At 41.6% G+C, this 18,310-nt stretch overlaps 1 protein-coding gene across 2 annotated transcripts in view; it reads right to left on the minus strand.

The window, feature by feature from the left end:
• LOC307018619 (neuropilin-1a-like) overlaps window positions 1-18,310 on the minus strand; it is a 100,982-nt gene that overhangs the window by 48,889 nt on the left and 33,783 nt on the right. For both annotated transcript variants that reach the window (XM_079648951.1, XM_079648950.1), the window contains exons 4-5: window positions 9,841-10,068; window positions 3,787-3,957 (exon numbers count right to left, since the gene is read on the minus strand). In XM_079648951.1, the coding sequence (XP_079505077.1) occupies window positions 3,787-3,957; window positions 9,841-10,068 (399 nt within the window). The remainder of the gene's footprint in view (window positions 1-3,786; window positions 3,958-9,840; window positions 10,069-18,310) is intronic.

Below are 18,310 nucleotides of genomic sequence, written 5' to 3' on the forward strand. Positions count from 1 at the left end.
GCTTGTTTTGTCTTTGACTCGGGCAGAAAAACAAGAGAGCATTGTGACCGGAGAGTCACCCAGACACTGTGAAGTCTCTGTCCTGCTCCCTGCTGGGCGGGCGGTCGTAAAGGAGTCAAACTGCTCCTTGGGTGGTACTAAAAAACACTGTGTGGTGACGAAGCACCCTAGAGTTCTTAAAGCATCCATACATTCACACAAGTTCTCAACATGCAGATGTTTGGATTTAAAACCTACTTAAAAAACAGCTAATGCTGTCACTTTAATTTAAAAAACTGATGAATGGCATTTATGATGACAAACTAATAACTGGACTGAACAATTTCCTGCACAATAATATCCTGCATTATATTTTTTAATGGAAATGTGTATTTCCACATGTATATTTTCCTCATGTATGTATATATTTAAACTGTTTATTTCTAGTATCTTCATTTCTCTTATGTACATTGCCTTGTTTTTTATGCTGCTGCAATGCAATTTCTCAATAAAGTACCTACCTACCTACCTACCTACCTACCTCCCTCCCTCCCTCCCTCCCTCCCTCCCTAACTACCTACCTACCTGCCTGCCTGCCTGCCTGCCTGCCTGCCTGCCTGCCTGCCTGCCTGCCTGCCTGCCTACCTACCTACCTACCTACCTACCTACCTCCCTCCCTCCCTCCCTCCCTCCCTCCCTGCCTGCCTGCCTGCCTGCCTGCCTGCCTGCCTGCCTGCCTGCCTGCCTGCCTGCCTGCCTGCCTGCCTGCCTGCCTGCCTGCCTGCCTGCCTGCCTGCCTGCCTGCCTGCCTACCTACCTACCTACCTCCCTCCCTCCCTCCCTCCCTAACTGCCTGCCTGCCTGCCTGCCTGCCTGCCTGCCTGCCTACCTACCTACCTACCTACCTACCTACCTACCTACCTACCTACCTACCTACCTACCTACCTACCATCCATCCATCTAATAATAACAAAGAATATGTTGTTGTCAAAATAACTTTGAGGCAATCACATCAGCTTCTCAGACCCTAGATTAAAATCTAATTGTTTCCTGTTTTCTCTCCTAACAAAGACCCAAGAAGCTGAAACTAAATCAATGTGCGATGTTATTAAACCAAACAAAAACACTGAATCTTCACATTAGGAAGGATAGATGAAGATATTTGTTACTTGATTAACGACCTTAAGGGATTATCCGGTTATTAAAAATAGTTGTGAATTAATTTCCTGTGGATCAACTAATTATTTTTGCTTAGGCAGGATGTTTTTATTATGTCTGTACAACACACACACACCCACACACACTCTCACACACACAAAGGCACACACTGCTACTGAAGGCGTTAGCAGAGAAAGCTCTAATTTAGCTAATGTTCTCGCTCAAACTAAAGAATGGATTGAGAACATTGGACAATCCTGTGGGTTTACAAAACAGTTTCAAAACAGCATTTGGAGAAACTCAAGCTACATGTCAGTGTCTTCTGTTGCTACACCGTACACTCTCACAGTAGGGGAGCGTGGGGCAGGAAGAAGGACGGGGCAACAAAAGGAAACGTGTGTGTGTGTGTGTGTGTGTGTGTGTGTGTGTGTGTGTGTGTGTGTGTGTGTGTGTGTGTGTGTGTGTGTGTGTGTGTGTGTGTGTTTGGGAGGCCAGTCTGGAGACACTAGGTCTGTCAGACGGACACAAACACCCTTACATCATTCCACGTTCTAAAAATAAATATGGGAAAAGGTTTGTTTGTAACATTATAAGCGAATGCAGGAATTTAGTACAGAAATCACTCAGAGCGTTCTCATTGCCTCCAACCTAGACACATTTATTTTGCTCTTTCCTCATTTCCATTCATGAGACGAGCCTCAAAGTCTCCCTCACAGCAGGCTAGGGAACAAACCTCCACCTAGCCATCCCAAAAGACAGAAAGGACGTGAAAGAAAGACGCCCCCGCTGATCGTTCAGCTGATCAAAGGGCTGCTGGCTGGAGGCCATTTCTAAAGGTGATGGCCCCGAGGCACAGCAAGAGAAAACCATAAATCCACTGCAGGATGTCAGGGTTTGGTTCTTTAGAGGCTGTTAGCAAAGATCCTGCTTCAATGGAGGTTCTTTCTGAGAATCCCAAGGGGATGAAGACCAAGCTTGGGATATACGTTTTCCAACCTTCTTTGGCAGATTAAGGCTACCCCTCCATAAAGACCAACCATCTTGATTCTAATGTATTCAATGTAATGGATTTTTTTTTTAACTCTAGCATAAAGCAACAGCGGTTTCTTACATTTGATTTAGTATTGAAGTTGGTGTGGACATTTCAATTCAAACACATTATTCCTCAAATTAAAAGGTTAAATAAGGCTTTACATTATGCACCTCTTCACCTGAAACAAAGTCAACGTCTTTGTTTCTTATTTGATGGATATTTGAACCAGTCAACATGGAACTCCATTTGCTGATTAATATCATTTGATAATTGAAAGCTCTACTCTACATCTACTGAATGATCCAGGAGGTGATCCACATTTCTCAATAACAGGATATTATCGAAGCCGTTTGTGTCATTTTTGACCATTTTCAAATCCTGTGTACCTTATTAGAATAATTCACTGAAAACAAAGTGAGAACAAAGATCTACGGAGCTTCACTGACCAATGTGTGCAGTTGTGAATCGTCAGAAAAAGGATATCATCATGACTCAAACTCAACATATAAACAAATCAACAGACTTTTAGTTGTTAAATATCAGTTTACAGAAGCAAAACTAGAGGTTTTACGTTCATTTCTCCCAAGGCGCTCATGTTACGCAACGAGGGACCTTACGTAAGCTCACCTTTCTTCACACACTCACATTCCTAAACAGGGGCGAGTGGGGTTGAGGTTAAGAGGGCACGCACCATACGGATAACATAACTTAACTCTCTACAGGCCTTCCTGCAACGTAAACCGATCAACCACAGTCCTTTTTTAAGAGGACACGTGGACAAGAACAAACACAACGCTAGAATAAGATATCTATCACCAAGCATGAGAAACTCTTTATGAAACCATCGTTGTGTGTGACTTGTTCAAAAAGAGTTCAAAGGAGGTGAAATGATAAGCAGTTTTTATCACAACTGTTACTGCTATGTGATAAGACTACATTCACACTGTTGTGTCCTCAAATGCAGAGAATTAACTTTACAAATACTGAAATTAACTGTGACAGGGGGGGGGAAGAATACATGTAATGTCTAAGTGGTACACATAGTGGTTTTGAGTCCATTTGTTGAAATGAAGCGCAGAGTAAATGGACTCGAAACCATTATAATTGCCAAACCAAATCGCAACAAATGTGAGGATTTGAATGTTTTCCAGGTTTCACGATTGTTAATTTAACATAATATTTAGTATGGGTCGGACATCACGTCTTCCTCTTGCTTTAAATCAGAATCAAAATAACTCACAGCTGATTACATGTGTGAAAAAATTGCTTTAAAATGCATACCAACTGTTGCTATGGGCATTATTTCATACTGTAAAAGGCATAAAATTCATAATATTTGACTATATTTGTATTATTTTTTATATTTTTCTCGTTCCACATCTGTGTTTTTCATTTTTGTTGTACTTTTATGTACAGTATGCCCCACGACACCAAGTCAAATTCCTCGTACGTGTAAACCTACCTGGTTATAAACCTGATTCTGATTCTGATGTTGAAAAAAGGCTTTAAAATCCACCAGCTCTCCAGATGACATGTATACCCTCCCCATCACTCCCCCCCCCCCCCCCACCCTTCAAATCCTCTTCCTCATCATCACTCTTCCTCCATATGCTCACCCTCATCTTCGTGTCCCGGGGGGAGGATCCTCTCTCGGATGGTGTAGTTGGCGGAGAACCCCTCTCTGGCGATGGCGTTGTCCGTGGTGATGGTCATGGACAGGATGCCGGTGTACGAGATCACACGGCCCGGGGACGTCGGGCCACAATAACGACCAATATGGGGACCAACTGAGGGAGGAAGAGGAGGAGGAGGAGGAGGAGGAGGAGGAGGAGGAGGGAGAATGGGGGAAAGACGAGAGACAAGTGGGGGGGAAAGATGGAGAAGGGGAGTTGAGAAAAAAAGGAGATTGTCAGCTTCATCACTCAACAACTGCAGAGGGCTTTTATTTTTCACTTTGTCCCTTTCAAAGTCAAAGGGAACTTTGTCATTAATCTTTCAGTTTGCGTGTACAGACAGGGAGATCGAAATAACGCTTCCCACAATCCCGAGGAATACAAAATACAAATATATATAGAAATATGTATAAAAACACACCTATATATACACAATCAACAGACACATGTATACATAATGCTACTTTAATATTAATACATTCTGCCCTCACTGTCCTGGGAAATGTTTCGTGACTTAAAGAAAAAACACACCAGCTTGACACGTGTTTTTTAAAAATCTGTCTACACCAAACTCAGGTCTAAAATAACCCCAATTTAGATGAAGAACTCAACACAATGAGCAGCTGTTTGTCTCCTGTCAGCTGCACTGTCTCGCCTCTCAGGACCGAGGAGACACCTTCCATACAGGAATAAAAGGTGTAGATGGCAGGTAGCAGGAACATTGATTTCCGCAGCATATTGCTTTGACACTTATATTCACACACTATATATAAACTGTATATATAACATCATGTCAGGTGCAGCAAGGAATACAAATCAAGAGAGTGAGGGGGGTTGAAACCTGTGTGTTTTGTTGTCCTGTTAGCGCTCACATTCACAACATTTAGTCCAGGTTGTGAATACAGTTCGACATCCAGACTTCTTGCAAAGGAATAACTGACGAACAATTCAATGATATAGTCCGTTTCCTTATGATAATTGTGTAACAGTTACAACAATGATACTTAGCTGCTGTGCTTTGACTAATCTGTTGGATTATGTTTATCAGGTACGGTTTAATGCAGGTGTATTCGCCAATCTGTGATGGATTACATTTTGACATTTAGTCTTATCTGTGTTAGTGTGAAAAATACTCGCTGTAAGGCCGACTGTTGGAGATACAATCAGCTCCAGTATATAATGGAAAAAATCCTTCAAGCATTGTGGCTGCATTTACATTAATTCAGGAAATGGTCATATCTGAAATGAGCAGAATAAGATCTTTTGTAAATCTGAAAAATATGAGATAAAGAAACAAAAATAGCTTTCTCAAGGTTTCTCATGACTGTGTTTTTAAAGCGTTGCGATTTGAGGTATGCAATGTGACTAAAAAACACTATTTTAGTCTGTAAGTCACCACATTTAGTAAAAAACCCAAATAAACATTTAAAAACGTTACATTTACGATATTAAAATGTTAATTATTTTACTTTTTTTTTGTTTTTCTAGAGAAACGTACATCATTTCATTATTTAAAAAGGATTAATTATAACATATTCAGCCTTTGATGTATTTTTCTCTAATTCAATCCCACCAGGAGAATAAAATCCTTTTGAAGAACTGATTTCCAGCTCTCAAAGAAGAAAAAAAAACCCACCAGTGCATTCTGGGAATGTTTGGTGTTTGTGTTAACATTGCGAATGCGTTTGATGGGATGAAAAAACTACATCCTGGTCTTCACCCCGCTGCAGAGATGCTTTGTTATCACACTGACACACATGTTCCCTCAGCAAACACAGGAGCACAGGGCTTATCACACACACACACACACACACACACACACACACACACACACACACACACACACACACACACACACACACACACACACACACACACACACACACACACACACACACACACACACACACACACACACACACACACACACACACACACTCAATCACACAGTCAAGCACACTCAACACACACACACACACACACACACACACACACACACACACACACACACACACACACACACACATACACACACACACACACACACACACACACACACACACTCAATCACACAGTCAAGCACACTCAAACACACACACACACACACACACACACACACACACACACACACACACACACACAGACACACACACACACACACACACACCTGAATGCACACACACAGATGCACACACAAGCAGACAACTGAATGCATACACGCACACACACCTGAATGCACACACGCACACATGCACATATGCACACACACACACACACACACACACACACACACACACACACACACACACACACACACACACACACACACACACACACACACACACACACACACACACACACACACACACACACACACACACACACACACACACACACACACACACACACACACACACACACACACAGATCATCTGACAGGAGAAGCCCTGGCATGTTGTGTATGCTGGCGCAGCTTTAAAGTGCGTGTCACTGTCTGTATACCTGTGCCAGTCTTTCCCTCATGTTCCCATGCCAGTCTCCTCCCTGGCAGCGATCAGGCAAAGCTTTGGGCACAGCGGAGAGTATTGTGGGCATCCTGGCAGCGCACTCAGGCTGTCCAAGGTATGCAGTTCTCCCTATTATCTGCACACTGTACGGCTAATTAGACAACAATGGAAACTGAGAAACGCTGTCCTTACGAGGGGAGGGGAGTGAACAGAGGGGTTCGAACAGGATGCGTACAGAGAGGCGATTTTTTTACAAATGTGGTGAGGGTGGTGAGGGAACAATGAGCAAGCTGTGAAGGAGTCTCTCAGTACTTCCTGCCTCCATGTGTTTCAAGTAAAACATAATAGCTAAGCCTACAATGAGTATAATCTACTCCATGCTCAAGTATGTTACTCATTTTCCCAAAAGTTCTGGTCTAGGGATTCAAATATGTTATTGTCTTAGGCACAAAGCTACAGTGTAGAAATGGCAATGAAATTATTCTGACCTGAGCTCTTGCAACATATAGAATAAAATACAAAATAAAAAGTAGTGCAAAAAGTCTATATACATGTCAATAGAATATGATATGTACACGAACAGATATTAAATTCAATAATGTAAATTAAGACAATTAAATACGGTTTATTGCGGTGATAACTATTTATATAAATGAGTATATTGCAAGATGACATCAGGAATGTTTGTCGGGGCGCTTAGCAGAACATCAAACTGATATTTACTGTCAGTATTGGTCCAATACGACGACGCAATATAAAATATAAGACAAATCAGATATCCTATTCAATCTGTTATCAATTGTCATTAGGGCTGCTCTGAGTGTTGAGATATATTCAGAATGTGTACAAGTAATTATAACACCATTGTTAATCTTAATCACATTTAAAATGGTGCACAAAATTGCATTTTATTTTTGAATGCTCGAATGTGACGTGACGAATGAAAAGGGCCGAGTAATGTTGTGGGATTTGTTTTTCTACCTTTAGCAGAGTCGAATATTTGTTTTACAGTTTGAACCTCGTGTTTTTTGGAGGGAAAATTACGTTGTCGTCCGATAGTTGTTACGGGTTTGTGATCTTTACATGGGGAGCTTAAGGTAATAACAGTAAAAATAATATATATAGATTCACCTGAAAAGGCAACAAGCTTACTAATGAGCAGCAAGGGTTACATTCAGGGGCGGGACTACAAATCAGCCCGGGACTCTCGACCGGCCCACTTCGGTATCGCCGGCCCACCTCGGTACCGCAACTAATTACCGCTAGTAAATTGTCAAAGGTGTAGGGTGCTGGTGATTTATCCGACCGGCTCACCTCGGTGCCGCAAGTAAATACCGCTTGTAAATTGTCGACGGGGGGGAGGGGGGGGGGGGTGCTAGTGACTTATCCGACCGGCGAACTTCAGTACCGGCCCATCGGGATTCGTCCAGAATGTCCCGATGGCCAGTCCGCCCCTGGTTACATTTCAGTATTTGGTAGCATTGACATCAGCCTTCAGGACTACAACCTGTTTTAGGTGTCTTTAAAGATATGAGGGTTTTATCACCTGAAGGTGTCACGTGCAAAATGCATTGTGTATTATTAAGTCAAAGCAAGTTAAGTGGAAACCATTTCAAATCTCCTTTATCAACACCAAGTAGTCAGAAGGGTAACATGCTGGAGTTCTCATTTCATTATGAAAATAAAAGTCCTTTAAAATGTATTGTTGTGTTATTCAAAACAGCCTCTTGAAAAGCACTCTGAAGACGCCAGGGTCTCATATGCTGTGATGGCATTTCCTTAAAAGTGTAAATATATTCTCGAGCTGCTGATATATGCCTCCCAAAAATAAATGTAAACACACACATCCCTTCCTGCTCTCTCCTCTTCATCATCCCATATCTTCGTCTTGTCTTATCTATTCCCCCGTTGCTCTCCTTCGCCTCCATCTCTCTTCCCACCTGCAGGGGAGCCATATCTCCTTTGTTCTCCTCCCATGTGTTTTCTGTCAACATCTGCAGGGGGAAGCCATCTCGAGCTTCTCCTCCTCCTCGTCTCTCTCACAGCTCCCCATATTTATCTTCTGCACCCCATTCCCCCTGTTCCCACCCGACACCTGAGGAGACGCCCCGCTGTTTTCTCCTCCTTTTCTTTCACATTTCTGTCTCACATCTTACATCTGATCTCACGGCTCTATCTATAGGGAGAGCATCTAGTCTTATAGCTGTTTTAGTGTTAAGTTCCTAAGCCTTGTGTTTCTGAAACAGAGGCCCAGGACAAAGACTTAGCAGTTCATAAAATGCCCTCAGAAATAAGCATTTTAGCAAGCAAACATTTCCATAATGCACGTTTGTATAGATCGCTTTGAGATGTTATCGGGGTTATAGCTCCTAAAATGCTTCTCAACTTGAAGATTATTTGCAAAGATTATGCTTTTTTGGGTATTATGGACATTTTAGCAGGCAAAAATGTCCATAATATACGTTGTTATTGATTGTTTTGACGTGGTTTAGCTATGTTTTACTTCAGCTTTTCAATACACTTCTTAGAAAGGGGTTATAGCTCCTAAAATGCTTCTCAACTTGAAGGTTCTTTGCAAAGATTATGCTTTTTTTGCGTGGTGGTGGAATGCGTTTTCCATGATAACAAACTTGCATGCAGATTTTTTCGTAAATTAAAATAGTCAAAAAAATATATATTTTCAGTTTTAGCATAAAATGTTGACTACAGATTTGCTATCTTTTCTCATCTCACCTTTTATTTATAAATCATGAACCAGATGTTGAATGAGTAAAGACTTAAAATCTGAGGATATTTGATAGAACAGAATTGGGAGGGATGAAACCCTCTTTAATGGTCACACATGCAGAGCACACAGTGACATGTGTTCTCTGCTTTTAACCCATCCTAGTACCAGGAGTCTAGCACTAGGAGCAGTGGGCAGCTATTGCACAGCGTCCGGGGAGCAATGGGAGTGAGGGGGGAAGGGGGGTGTCCGGTGCCTTGCTCAAGGGCACCACGTCAGGGCCCAGGAGGTGAACTGGGACCTCTCCAAGTAGCAGTCCACACTCCATATTTTAGGTCTGGTCGGGGACTTGAACCGGCGACCCTACAGCTCCCAGTCTAAGCCCCGACTGACTGAGCCACTATCGGGGTATATTTGGCCAGATTTACTTATTTTCCAGGTTTTCCTAACAATCTCAATCGTTATGTATATAGCGCATTTAAAACAACATCAGTTGACCAAAGTGCTGTACAGGGAATAAATACAATACAAAATAACACAATGGGAGTAAAATAATAAACAATAATTAAAAATACGATAAAAAGCACAATAACTAGAAACATATAAAAACAAATGTTAAAATGTTATGTTCAACTAGTATTAAAGATTACAAGGTACACACACACACTTTTATTGCATTACGCTCTTTTCTCCCTGTGAGAAATATGTAAATATATTCTCTTGTTGTTGATAAGTAACCTCCCCAAACCAAGTGTTTCTCCTCACCTGCAGGGAAGCCGTCCCAGATCTCCAGCCAGTCGTATCGGCAGAGCGCGCCCGGCGGCGGCGTGGTGTCGGGCTCCATGTCGAAGCTGTCGAACTCCACCACGATCTCAGACATCTGGGGGGCGAAGATCATGAAGGTGCAGTCCAGGTTGTTGGGGTACTTCTCGGGGAAGCCCGGTGTCTTGATGACGCCTCGGGGAGCCGTAAAGTTCCTGGAACATTCTGGACCTGCGAGGGGAGAAGACATCGAAGAGTTTTTAAAAGTGTCAGGACGTGTTTGGACAGAGTGATTCATTCTCTCCTGGACTGAGGTGTGAACTCTCGAGGGTCGCTGTTCACACATCACTTGCACTTTAAATGACTCTCTGCAAAATGAGATGGTAGTGAAAGCCGAGACCCTGACTGATTGATTCTGTTCAATATATTGTCTGTTTTATTGCCTTTTCTAGTCTGTCCTGCTGCAAAAAAACGTTTTGGAAATGCACATAAAACCTTACGTTTTTCACCATTTTGGTGTCTAAAACTTTGACCTGTCAACTTTTACAACTTCACTAGAAGGGATTTATGTCGCCCGAGTCCTTGTGAGTCAAAAGTAAAACTAGATTTCTGGGAAAAATCTTTAAGTTAGATTATAGAGTTCTATTTCTTTTTGTACAAACAAAGACATGAAATAAGAAAGAAAAACTGGATCCAGATGAACTTACTTTTTTTGTAAAATGTTAAAATAATTTAAATATAAATGTATTTAAACATGTTGTTATTGTGTTTATGTATGCTCCAAATACACCCATTCCAATTCCTTGTATGTGTGAAACTACTTGGCAAAACACCTGATTCTAATTCTGATACATAAACAATATTGCTTAAAAAATGGCTGATTTGTAAAATGTAAAAAAGACCAAAAGGTAATCTGTAAGTGCTGGAAACCGATTGTCTTTTAACATAAGTTACATGTTATTGACCAAACTCATGTCACCTCCAGGCAATCAGACAAACAGGGGCCTTATTGTTGGAGCCGTCTGTGTCTGTGTTGTGACTGGAGGGGGGGGGGGTTTATTGACAGTCCAGAGTCCAGACACTGAGAGGCTGTTTACAGACAACAAACAATGACATCCAGACACAGACACACAGACACACACACACACACACACACACACACACACACACACACACACACACACACACACACACACACACACACACACACACACACACACACACACACACACACACACACACACACACACACACACACACACACACACACACACCCCAATTAGCTCATTAGACGAGTGCACACACACACACACACACACACACACACACACACACACACACACACACACACACACACACACACACACACACACACACACACACCCCGATTAGCTCATTAGACGAGTGCACACACACGTTACCTACATAGTCATTCAACCACAACATCATCAGTTCTGTGAGAAGTCAAATATCTGAGCTTTCATTTAATTTGGATTTAACGTTGTTATCTCAGGTTTAACACTTATATAATAAGGGTTTTATAAATTCACTTCTACAACAGGAAATCCACACAAACGATATCGTGTTGTTTTGCACCTTTTGGACGTTGATATTTCATTTCTCACACTTGCATTCATGCATTTTGCACGTAACACCTTCAGGTGATAAAACCCTCATCTGTGTTGTGTTTACGTATCTCAGCTTTTTATATTCATCTCACCATTGTTTCCGAATGGTGTGAGGTTGTTGTGTTAAATCATGAACAACGCATTCATTCCTGTTAAACCGGATGTTAAACGAGTAAAGACTTGAATTCTAAAGATATATAACGAGGTATATTTCTGCCAGATTTACTTCTTCACTTGGTTTTCCTAACAAGGAACACATTTGTTTTTGCTCTAACGTTCACGCATTTGGACATAAGCTAAGTAAACGTATTGATCTTCATGTTCTGAGATTTCCTCGCATGAATCTGCAACAAAGAAAGCCAGCGTTTTGAAGCATGGATGTTTGCAGGGTTGCCATGGAGCTCATGTGTACCATGTTGGCACTGTGGGACTTTGATCATGATGTAACAGAAGCACAGAGAGCATTACGCAAGAGAGACTTTGTAGATAATGTCTTTCAGTTCCAACACAAACACAAAACAACAAAACATCGAATGTAGTTGCAGAAAGCCTAACACTTCCTAGAAAGCATCCCATGCTCCAGTAAGTCATAAGACGGTTTCATAAAGCCGTTTCAAAATCAATCATTTTAAAATCAACAAAACCCCAACAACAAACAGAGCAGCAGCTGTTATGTCATTGTCGGTTTTCTGTTTTCTCCACAGTAACATCCACGCAGTTGATGTGGAAAATCTCTGTGTCGGCTCGCATCAGTCACCTTTCCGCTGGCAGTTCACACCTCGCTCGTTGTAAAGTGACAAGAGCGAGGTTTACGAGACGGAGACTGATCTCTGTGGGTGGAAGACGACACGAGGGTCAAGCATCCCTCTGAGGCACGAGCTGTGTCTGTGTGTGTGTGTGTGTGTGTGTGTGTGTGTGTGTGTGTGTGTGTGTGTGTGTGTGTGTGTGTGTGCGTGTGTGTGTGTGTGTGTGTGTGTGTGTGTGTGTGTGTGTGTGTTTGAAGCTCTTATGTGGCCAGGCCAGATGTGACCAGCATGTTATCTGAGCATGCCTGTAAATATGAATCCACACACACACACACACACACACACACACACACACACACACACACACACACACACACACACACACACACACTTGGAGTGGACCCCCTGCTGTTGACACAGGTGGTGTCATTAAAAGGGCGACATGATGAATGATTTGGAGGGTATGAGGCAGGCTTCGATCCTGCTCAGCTGGCACACGTTCCAATGGGTGTGTGTATCTGTGTGTGTGTGTGTGTGTGTGTGTGTGTGTGTGTGTGTGTGTGTGTGTGTGTGTGTGTGTGTGTGTGTGTCTAATGTACAGATGGGTTGAGTAAATCTACTCCTCAAGAGAGATCTATGCTGCTGCATGTATCAAGGTCACCAATGAATGTGATTTCATGGCACAAAAATCCTTGAAAACTCGAACGAATTACACATTTTCTGTGCTATAAAGTAGTGATGTGAGAATTGAACCTCATGGGCCACTGTAGGATGTTTTGTTGTGCCTCTCCCCAGCTGACTCTTTTCAAAGTGTTGTGGACGGGAGCAACAGAGCAGCTTTTGATCTGCAGACAAGCCTTTGAGAAGCGGAATAAATGGCTGGCTTAATACAAACCGCTGCACTAACAACACTGTGAACCATCAGAGCCTGAATACCAAGAGCATAACTCATAAATATAGACTCATAAAAGTAAAATTTTTTAATCAAATCCTAGCATCATAAAATATGACTCCTTTGCCGGTGGCTGAATTGTCTACAAAAGTCAATTTGATCTGTAATAAATCTGCACCAAAGCCCCAAATAATCACTTTCTTGGTGAAACAAAGAACATCATTGCGTCTCAAAAAGGGAAAGTTGCTCCCAAAAAATACGAAGCAAGCCAAAAGTGTCACATGCACGGTGGCCGACAGATGCAAATGCAAAAACACAAATGTGCCAAAACACACGCAAATGAAGAAACATCTTCACAAACTTCACAAAGCATGCCCAGCGTTTAGAAAAGACGTTTACCAACTCAACGAAACACGTGAACCATTACTAGAAGCGATGCATAAACGAAAATCTGCAAATATAAAACGCTTCAAGAAGCTCAAAACACAAAGTGACAAGTGACAATAAAAAGTGACGCACAAAGCAGGAACCGGAGCATTTGTTTAAGTTCAGGGATCATAAAGGTGGCTACCTGTCTCTCCTGGCAGTGATAGCCTGTGTCATTTTTGTAAGTGTTTTGTCAGAATATTTGAAATGACTATAGGTTAGCTACTTTAGCTAGCTAGTTTACGGTAGATCTGTAAGGGTATTGGAAGGAATCCTGCGATAAAAACAAGCCGATCAATTGTACATTTAAGCGAAGTTTGCAGTGACAGTTTTTACATTTCAGTTTTTATATTTGCATTGGTTTCTGCTAATGGCAGTGTCCTGGGCCATTGTAGCGCGTTAGCACCTGTTATTACATGGCTTAGTTGAATACTCGATTCTGATTGGTCAATTCAGAACACGTGACACGTTGTTAATACCGAACAGACAGACCGCTGTCAAGGACTTATTGACCGTTGTTAAGGACGCTCACGTCTGCAGAAAGAAGTCCGTTCGATTTAACTGTATACAGTTTGGCCTTCTAACTGACAAGACAAGAGCGACAAGAAAAAAAGCGGAAAAGTAACGGGCAGAAATCCTCCTTTTACGCAGCGGTCCAGACATAGACATCAAACGGCGACACATATTCAGTGTGCAGTTACTTTGGCATTAGGGCAGGGATATCTAGATACTTTCCAAGGTTTGACATAATGAATTGTGCAACTTTTAAAGCAAGCAGCGATGTTTTCAAATCTGTAATCAAAAAGCTCCTCAAGAACGCTATCGAAGCAGTTCCTGCCGTTGCTACATTAGTTCAAACAGTAACAACGGACTATTTTTCTTAGCGGATGCATGTCAATTTAAATCAATACATCCAACTGTTTTTTAAATCAATAAAATCATTTTCTAAATCCATAAAAGCAGCACATTATCCCTTACTTGTCCCCTGTAGATACTGTATGTATAGTTTGCACAAAGACGTTGAATATATCGTGTGTTTATCTACATCATCCGCAGGAGCTCTATTGTGTCACGGTTGAGTATTGTCTTCAAAACAAAGCTCTTCTCTCTGTCCATCCGTCTTCCTTTCTCTCATCTCTTTTATCAGCGACCCTTCAATCAGCCCCGGCTCAAAGTAGAAACAACATCCATCGTCCCCCGTCGACCGAACCGCTGAGACATGTGTTCTGGGTTTTAAAAAAACCTGCAATGAACCAGAGAGTTGGTGCACATGTAGATCCAGGATGCTCATCTTTTACAAATGATATGTGCCGTGTGGTGGGCAGAGGGTGGAGTCACCGTTGTGGTTACGTTGATGTTTACGAGAGGCGGATGTGCCAGAGCTTTACAGACCAACGCTCATTAGTCCGGAGATTTACCAGCTATTACTATCTTTAAGGCTGTGGTGGTGTTTAAGGGTTTCTCCAACATAATGACAGACGCTGAGTAGAGGTAGCGGAGGAGGGGTGATGCGACACAGAGGTTTATCTTGTGTTGTCTACTGTGACAAAATGAGTTTCCAAACTGGTATGTGAATAGTTTTTTTCTTCCTTTGACCTTTAAAAGCACTTAACTATTTTTATACAAAAGAAATATATTATAAATGTCTCATATTTAACATTTCAAACTCATACTGTAAGGGTTACTATTTGATACAATATTATATGCAAATAAAACAATCTGAACTCAGAGGATAAAACAACTAGGCAGAGACAAAGGAGAAGTTGTGGTTTTTGTGTGTGTGTGTGTGTGTGTGTGTGTGTGTGTGTGTGTGTGTGTGTGTGTGTGTGTGTGTGTGTGTGTTTGTGTGTGTGTGTGTGTGTGTGTGTGTGTGTGTGTGTGTATGTGTGTAAACAGAGCAGCAGCTCTTCAATATGCTGCTCTGCCTTTAATGGATTTTAAATGTGGCGAGGAGGAAGGCAGGGGGATTACCTGAGCGAGTACAAGGGCTGTTTTTAACTTGTTAGAGGGTAGATGACCCATATTCAGGCCAACACACACACACACACACACACACACACACACACACACACACACACACACACACACACACACACACACACACACACACTGTCCTAGTTTCGAAACCCCTCTTCTGTGCCAGAGCATCCATCTCATCTGCGGGTCACCCTGTTGCCTCCAAGGACAAACAGACCATTAGCTAAATGAGCCTGGGGTCCCACGCACCTGTCTGCTACACACACATAATTACACACATGCACAAACACATGCATGGACACACACACACACACACACACACAAGAACAAATCAAGCCAGATGTGGACGAATAATTTTCAAAACAGAGAGACAGAGTAAAGGGAAATAGCAGACGATGATAAACTAAAGACATGATACGCACATTCACACACACATACACACAGAGACGTAGCAACACAAGACAGGCAGCTGATAAACCTGAAAAAAGACACAGCACAAAACAAAAACACACACACAGGAGTTCTTAGCAACAGTAGTCGGGGAAGAGCAGACAGCAGCAGGACGTGCTCAAAAACAACAGGAAGACAGTCGACCTCTTTCTCTGATAAACACGAGAAGGGACAGAAGCAGCGTACCCACACACACACCCACACAAACACCCACACACACACACACACACACACACACACACACACACACACACACACACACACACACACACACACACACACACACACACACACACACACATTTACACCTTGTTATACAATGCAGAAGACATGTGAATCTAGTCATTTGGTCAAAGTGTCAAGCAAGTCCCAAGTCCTTTTCTTCTTAAGGCAAATCAAGTTGAGTTATAGCCAATTCAAAACTCAGATCCAATCTCAATTCTCCACTTCGTTCCCATCTTCAATATCAAGCATTTTCAAAAACAAAATTGAAGCCATGATTATGTTTTTCCAAACCAATGGTACATTTCCATATGTTTGACTTGGCTCGCCTTGTTTTCATTTTCCACTCCGGGATAGTAACAGGTACTGGTAGTATTTCTTAGTATGCACTGAGGTAAGACTAAAAACTGACTTTCAAACCACGCAGAAAACAGATTAAGACTATTGCATTATGGGACATCCTGCTCAAACCAGGTGTCAATCTTTCAATCTTTAATCACTCAATGCTAGATTAGTCCATCCCTCACTTCTTCTTAAATACGAGAAAGCCAGAGCGTTTATAGATTTAAAGCAGGTGTGAATTACTGAAATGAACCTCTTGGTTCTCTTTTTCCACATGTTTTGATATATTCTTGATATTCTTGATATATCACTAGAGGAAATGAAAGAACTAACACTTTGAAATATCAAAATTGATGATTCATCCCCTTTTCTAACAAACAATACCACTATCATAGCTGTCTATTTCATAGAACAGGCTATATGCAGGAATCCTGAAGTCACATGTAATTCCTTTTAAGACCTTTTTTAAGACCCTTTCCATACATTTTAAGACCTCATCGTCACTTTGAGTTTTAACCGGTTACCTTGGCGACACACTTCACCTCACATTGACTATATACAGTATTGATTGTCCTTCCTCCTTATCTTAGAACCATTAGCGGTATTTTTGGAACTTTAAGTATTTTGGGATCTTTAAGTATTTTTGGAACTTTAAGTATATTTGGAACTTTAAGTAAATGTGGAACTTTTAAGTATTTTTGGAAGTTACGGTATTTTTGGAACTTTAAGTATTTTTGGATCTTTGGACCCTTTCCATACATTTTAAGACCTCATCGCCACTTTGAGTTTTAACCAGTTACCTTGGCGACACACTTTACCTCACATTTACTATATGCAGTATTGATTGTCCTTCCTCCTTATCTTCCAACCATTTGGACGCAAACTTGCATTTCCCCATAACGATGTTGCTTAGCAACCGGCGTAAACGGACTTTCGCGCGCTATCAAGCAGTGAGCGTGCGATGTCCTGTTCAGATGACGTCAAATCCAACGGGATGCCATAAATAAACTACACAGAATCACACTACACACCTACGCAATGATTACATTCAGGCAGACTGTAAAATAAAACCTCTTTGGACAATTTATATACTTATTGAAAACAAGCTACAAAATGTAATACCTTGGAAAATGCCCTTTAATACTTTTTAATAGCCTTATTTTTCGCTTAATTGATTTATAAACTTTTAATACTTGTTAAGACCCCGCGGACACCCTGATAAAAAAATATATGAAGTTGGTCATTTTCTGAAAGTAAAATGCATTGTGACCCCCTCTATACAACGAATGAACCCAATGTGATCATTATATCAGATATCAAACCTCTATCATCACACATGTGGAAGCTATGTGGTTAAAAATCCCACTGGGAAAATGTTCAGGCTGCGACCTACTTTCAAAGATGTGTTACACTCACTTTCTAATAACATCTTGTCACTCACAGCTCCACTTTTCACCCTGAAATTACATTTGAAAGTTGTGTTTGTAGAAGAAAGGCCATTCTTTGTAGTCTTATGAGCAGCTCTCGTGTGAGTAAGGTTCATATTACCGCCTTGCTCCGCATTTAAAAATAAACAAACGCACTCGGGTATCAATTTTTCATCTTTCAACACAAGTCCATGTGGGGAGAGTTATTCCTGGATCCAGTGATTCTGAGAATAGTTATTGCTCTCAGGGGTGCAAACAATAAAAAGGAGAGGAGTCTCACGTAATCGCATGTCCCCTTTTTATCTGATTTATGTCCGGTCCCCGTTGGTGGGAACTGAAGTGGCCCCAGGGGGTTGCCTGTTT

This window comes from Notothenia rossii (genome assembly GCF_949606895.1).
Source record: "Notothenia rossii genome assembly, chromosome: 9".
Lineage (NCBI taxonomy): Eukaryota > Metazoa > Chordata > Actinopteri > Perciformes > Nototheniidae > Notothenia > Notothenia rossii.